Source organism: Aplysia californica, unplaced genomic scaffold (assembly GCF_000002075.1).
Source record: "Aplysia californica isolate F4 #8 unplaced genomic scaffold, AplCal3.0 scaffold00121, whole genome shotgun sequence".
NCBI classification, from domain to species: Eukaryota; Metazoa; Mollusca; class Gastropoda; order Aplysiida; family Aplysiidae; genus Aplysia; species Aplysia californica.
In genome coordinates, this window is record NW_004797391.1 from 824989 (window position 1) to 831901 (window position 6913).

General features: G+C 40.0%; 1 protein-coding gene across 2 annotated transcripts in view; it reads right to left on the reverse strand.

The window, feature by feature from the left end:
* LOC101861116 (mediator of RNA polymerase II transcription subunit 13-like) overlaps positions 1-6913 on the reverse strand; it is a 57095-nt gene that overhangs the window by 39769 nt on the left and 10413 nt on the right. For both annotated transcript variants that reach the window (XM_035969154.1, XM_013081207.2), the window contains exons 4-5: positions 5770-5847; positions 4969-5114 (exon numbers count right to left, since the gene is read on the reverse strand). In XM_035969154.1, coding sequence (XP_035825047.1) covers positions 4969-5114; positions 5770-5847 — 224 coding nt within the window. The remainder of the gene's footprint in view (positions 1-4968; positions 5115-5769; positions 5848-6913) is intronic.

Sequence of the window (6913 nt, forward strand, 5' to 3'; positions counted from 1 at the left end):
AAGACAGAGAGAAGGAGAGAGAGAGAGAGAGAGAGAGAGAGAGAGAGAGAGAGAGAGAGAGAGAGAGAGAGAGAGAGAGAGAGAGAGAGAGAGGGGGGGGGGAGAACAGTACGTCGCACAATTTATTTACAGACAAACAGACCGGAGACTACGACCAGACTTCAGGAATCTATGACGTAGGTCGGTAAATGGAGAAGTAGGCTAGGACATCTGAAAATGACACTGTGATTATGTTTAATGCCAACGCGCAAGCAACGTGCGGGAGCGTCACGAATGACGCAGTTCACAACATCTATTTCCGGAACGTTCTGAAATTCTTCTAGAAATTTAATGTGTCGCCAAAGACTGTAAAAATCCATGGCAAGAGAGAGAAATAACATTTCTACGCAACAAAAAACTACTCTCCCACCTAACCCTCAGATATCCATGAATAGCAACCCGAGACCTTGACAACCACAAAGTTTTAGTATAGTTTTAGTTCGAGTTTTATGGCACTTGCAACACTATTAGGTCACAAAAGTGCTTAAGAATACAGATGTCATTAAAGAGGAACAAAGAGAAATCAGAATAACAAGAGTTTGCAGAAATTAGGACACGTTTCCAAGCAGTAAAAGTGAAAAATAGCACCCCCCCCCCTCTTCTTCCTCAGGCGCCATAAACAGCATCATGCTTACGGGTTCTCCACCACTATCCTATGAAAAATTAATAAATGTAAGACGAAACTAAGTGGGAGCGGGGGTGGAGGAGGAGAATTATGTCAAGGTTCAACTAAAAAAAAGGAGGGGGGGGGGGTGGAGAGAAAGAATGAAAGAGGACAGAGTAGAAAAAAAGTAACTTATTTGGTGCTAGGACGTGGCTATATGGATGCACGCTCAAGGCTCGCATTAACAAACAGTAACTTTATCTTTGAACAAAATAAATTGCATCTGAATTAGTTCGTAATACACCACACACGCTTATTATGCAGCCTGTGGTGCGATATACTACGGTGATAAACTTAAATCATGGACATGACTATTGATGCTCACATCGCTAGTCATTTCTTTTCATCAAACAGATCGTCAAAGCGTCTTGACGTTTGCCCCATATCTATTATTTGCATGCAGTACTCGCACAGACCTATTTTTCTACAGAATGGCTGGGTGGAATTAAATAAGGGAGACGGAAGGGGTCTAATGGTGAAGGGGTTCGTCGTAAGAAACGCGCACATCAGGGTACAGCAAGAAAATAAAAAGGACGCAGGGTTTGACAAAATCAATGCCGAGTGCTCGCGACTGAAGTGACGCCGGTGATACGGGGGTGCTCGGCGGCGAGTAGTGCACCATGCCGGGGGGGAGGAGAGGGGAAAAAACCCGGTCAAATTAAGGAAAGGAGGGGGGGGGGAGAGAATAATTCGTGACAGGCACTGCCAGAACCTTGGAGAAGTTTCTCAATGCTGGGCATGGATGTAGTTAATGCAACCTCTGATCTCAGAGTTTCGATTATTGAAAACAGCCTCTTTTCTACAAGATTTAGTACGGGTTCAACGCCCCTTACAACGCTGTAAGGTTATATAATAGGAGGGAGCTCCTTGGTTGTTTTGGTTAAGTGAAAGCATATTAAAATTAACACAAAACAGTCATTTATATGAAAAAGCAAAAAGTGATAAACAGAAACTGCAGCAAGAGAGCGTCAGGAAACGGGGCAACCTTAATATTTTTCTCCGAAAGGAACGATTTTTGGTTGGTCGATGGAGAGCCTTGAAAACAGCCTAAACAACTAATTTGGCTCAAACCAGGGTCAACTGCACTATAGCCCAGGGAGATACAAAAGGCTGAGTCTTGAAGGGTAATGCAGCAGATTCTAGTCAGGTTTTCTAAAGAAAGAATGGGGAAAAATTAAATAAAAAGCCACGTGCGCCAGTATTTAAGGAGAAGAATTTCTCAAATTTATTTCTACAACAAAAATCAACACCCAATATCAGCAAGAGCCAAGAAAGAAAGAAAAAAGGTGAGCAAAACCAACACACACACACATACATGTATATACATATGGCCTCCAGTCAGCTATAAGGGAGCGCTGTTCAGAAACATTGCGCAAGTGAGTACCACACATCCACATCAGAGCTTTGGGTACTTCAAACAAGAAGTGTGCTGCACTCTACTGCCACTTTAGGTTGTGGAAGGCGGAAGTAATCTCATGGCATGGAAACACGAAATGGCGAAGCTGAGCTATAGGTTATGGAGAGCCAGGAGAACGTGCGCGTGGTCGGAAAGCGCTTGGTGTGAGAGTGGGGACACATTTGTTTTCTTTTTATTTCTCTGTCTCTTTTATCTTTTTCCATGTACTAAATGGTCGTTGGAAGCTGATGTGCTTTCTTTATTCAAATTCACTGGGGAGGGACCAGGGCGTAACGAAGACGCGTTACCATAAAAAGGAAGATTAATGCTACAAAAGTAATGCTGAAAAGAATAACATTCTTTATTAATAATTTTACATTATTTACATCATAGTGACATGATTCATTCTGCATGCTCACAACATCACAAGATACCAGCAAGGAAGATATGATGCTGTGCCTCCTCTTACCATTTCTCGTTTTCATGCTTGTCTAAATGAGTTGCAGTTTACTGCAAGTTCTATTTTCATATGAGATTTTTAAAGTTTTAGTAGAGGTTTTACGGCACTCGCAACTGCATAAGGTCATATGAGCGTCAGAAGACTAGAGGGGTTACAAGAGAGTAACAAACATAAAAAAGAAAAAGGGGAGATAAGGACGATAGATGTTTGATAGGAAAGAAGAAGCAAACCACACCAGAGCACCCGCCAACCACCCACTTTCATAAGAGTGTTATGACATTTGCATGACAATTACATCATAAAAGTGCTGAAGATTACAGGTGTTACAAGAAAATAAAAACACAAAAAAGGGGGAAAGATAAGGACGATAGACGTTTAATAGGAAAGAAGGGGCAAACACCATCTGACGACCCACCAACCTCCCACACTGTGAATTTGCACCCCATATTTTGTCAGGATAGGTCTGAGTAAAGACGGAAGAACATTGACACAGTAATAGTCAATTAGTCATTTAGTGCTGGGGAAAAAACAAAACAGCCAGACAAAAAGAACAGAGGTCATGACGAAATAAGAATATACAGTCGAACCTGCTATGACGGCCACCTATACAGACGGCCATTTTCCATTCCACCCCCCCTTGCGTTTTTTCTATATAATTAAACCGGCCAGGCGTGGTCTCTATAATCAGCCCCCGACGCTGTGGACGGGCCCTCATAATCCATTCACCAGTCATTATTGTTAGATCTAGTCCTTCCAAGTTGATCAATGGGTAACAATACATTTTCAACTGCTGGTGAGGGAAGCGGGTGTCCGTCATAAACTATAAGGCCCGCCCACAATTCAAACAAACTGTACACGAAGTGACTGGTCACTGTTTTGTTTAACTAATCTGGGTAAAAAGTAACAATGGACGTTAACGAGAACTTGCGACAAAAGCGTTGCTCGTTCCCCGAGTTGAGGCAAACCAGTGTTTGTTTTACCATGACACTCGGTCTTCGTCTTACCTTTATTTTTATCCTTGTACAAAAAAAGCAAACAAAACCCTAACCAGAAAACACCCCCAAAAACCCAACAACAGAAAAACCTCTTCTTACACTCCCCCACCTTCAAAAGAAAACAAAAAACCCTTTTGAATTGGCCCTATGTCAGTTCTAAGCCTGAATGAGCCCCGGTTTGGACTTCATAAGGGAATAGTTTATTTCTTCATTTTGATCAGTCCTGCCTAAGACGGCCACCTGTGTTATACAGCCACTTTTCTCCATGACAATACGTAGCCGTTCTACACAGGTGCAACGTATATACTTCTTTTCGGGCTGTGCAGAGAACATTTGGGTTTACACAAGCTGGGCAATGGACAGAACATGTGAGGAAAAGAAAGAATTACCATTTTATTCATGCTTAATCTGACATTAGACCAGACCTGCACTCACAGAATGCTTATCATGGTGCTGATGATACAAAATGGAACTACAGAAGAACAGGATGATAAACTAAAAATACATAATAAATGATTGCTCTACAGTTACAACCATAGCAAATCACAAAGAGATTGGAGGCCACCCAATGGAATTTGTAAACATTTCAGACTAAGCAAAGAAAAAAGACATGCAGATTATTCGGAAGTATAAAGAAACCAGACAATGTAAAGCAACAGAACCAGTATAGGATACTTATCACTGGATCACAATTCTGAGACACGGCTGAAAACAACACATGCCTGGACAAAGACATGCACTTCTGCTGGGTCCCATTTCACAGACTATACTACACTGAAAGCCCATGGCAAAGCCGAAAACTCTGACCATTTGACCTAAACTAAGTCTTCACATCATGGGCTTACCACAATGGAAAGGTGTACCACTACTAGACATCCAATTTATCCAATTTTACAAATGTTAAAAAGAAACAGTTCGATTAAACGTAAAAAAATACAGTGTTCTGGAAAATAAGTAAATACAAAGAACAAAACAGAACCCCCCCCCCCCCAAACATGCAAACATACCGTTACCTCTGAACTGCTAGAATTTATTTTCATGTTTGACCAAGATACAATTAACCAGCTTAATGTGCTTCAGAAAATATTGATTCTACATGATAAGTTTTAACTTCATCAGCCTTCCAAATAAAGCAAGCTCAAGAGTTACTAACACTTTGCAGTTATACAGCCAGCAGTATAAAAATACCCCATCTGGTCATCCAGCTAAGAGAACAACTGCAACGGACTTCTCAGTCCTGGCGCTGAACGTGACCAGAACGGATAATCTTTAAAGCATTAAAGCATGTCTTAATTTCAATAAAAAATTGAGTTTTGCTTAGAGTGGTGAATCTGTTTCTTCTCAAAATATGTAAATGTAAATGAGCATGAACACTTCTGAGGCAACAATATGTTGGTGTGTGTGATAAGCCTACCTTGAATGCTAGCCTGGTTGTCCTGTACGAGAGCAATGTGCTGATTGGTCAGTTTCCATACAGGAGGCCGCAGTTTCACCTCTATACTAGCACAAACTTGACTCTCTCCATGGAGAAAGTAGTGGAAGCAAAAGCTTAAATGCACACTGAAATAAACAACGGAAATTCAATAAAAATGAACATCATCCAGTTACAATTAGCTTCAACATGCAAGTTAAAAAGTGAATTTGCTGGTTGACCAAAAGGAACCCTCCCACAGGACCCATGATAGCATGTCCTTTCTCATAAAAAGACTGTTTAACAGTTGTGTGCCCTAACGTTCTTCAGCAAAGAAAACTCAAACCAAATAACAGATCTGTTTCAGAAAATAACCGAATTATGTTCAAAGTTGACTTTCTGCTACGTTTTCTTTTGCAAAGACAATTAATAGAAGGTAATGCAAAAATACGATAAATGCATGAACATAAAAATCTCTCATTCAAGTTTTATAAGACTAATATTTATTTTTCAATTCGTAATCTTAGCCACCCCCTACCTCCCTCGCCTGTCGTTATGAATAGCAAAAACATGTGAAGTGAGTCCAAGTGAAAAAAAATATTCAAGAAAATGGGTATTCATAATTGGATAACGACCACAGTGGAATTATAAATAAAAACCTATAGTGTTACAAATTCTAAATTGAATTCTCTCACATAAGAGAGACCTTTATTAAAGCTGATTGCTGTTACAGGAGAAATCATAGCAAGCTATCAAAATAGTCTTTCAAATTTGATACAACAGCATATATAATGACACACATACCCAGTCTCTCCTGATCCATGCTCGTATGGTAGGACATACCATCTCCCAAGGCGCACAAAATTTTTGAGTAGCAGATTTCTGAAAACAAGAAACAAACTACTGCTGAAACCAGACCAACAACAGCGTACAGTCGATACAGATGGTACCTGCCACAAACCATTTATATAAAACTTATTACAGAGAACTTCCAGTTCCAGGAAGGGGGAGTGTGTACAGAAAGCACTGGAGGGAAGCAGCAATTATTTTGAGTAGTAGGTTCAACTCTTGGCACAGTGGGGCTAAAAAGCTCACTCTAATCATTACAAGCTTTTAAAGAACTTAATCTAGAAAAGGGAAAAAGAATGCAGTCACTTCTTTGGAACGAAGTCTGACTCCAACAAAATTTTACACGATCATGTTCACAAACCAGAGATAAAAACTACAAAGCAATTTTGATGAAAAATAATAGAAAATCAGTCCCTTTGACAACAGTCTTCGAAGTCGGAAATGCACATCATAAATGTATTCTTCTTACCACTTACTTTTAAAACAAAAAGAACTCGTTGACAATATTGTTTACAATTAGACCAAGAGGCTCTACAAAAAAGACAAAAAGTTTAATTTCATTGGGGGGGCATCCAGAAAGGCACATTACAACTTCTAAAGTATAATTATTTACAACAATATGCCATGCCTTTCAAACTATTTAAAAATTATAAGCTTAATAAATAACTACAATACACTTTTGGGACTGGTCAGTTCCATGAAACTAGCCAAAATGCAGGAGAATTTAGGGAACATGCAGCCAAAGTGAAACTACCTGTGTTGCAAATCCAAAGCAAACCATAAACCCTATGCAAAAGAGTGACGACGAAGAATGTCACAATGGGAGAGGAATTCCCTGCTTTCGTTTGAAAGGGGCAAAACAATTGAAACAACCAGACTGGGACGTGATGGAAAACGCACTGCTTATAGGACAGATGTAGAACCATCAAATACTGGAATGATGTTATCACCTCAGAATTTTTTTTGCTCCGACTACAAACAAAATACTTTTATAGAATGCATGTCTTGAGGATACCCAGTGCCGAAAAAGAAACTCAGTTGCTTTTCTGTGTCTAAAACCCCCCCAAAAAACCCAACCCCACTGAAACATATAATACCC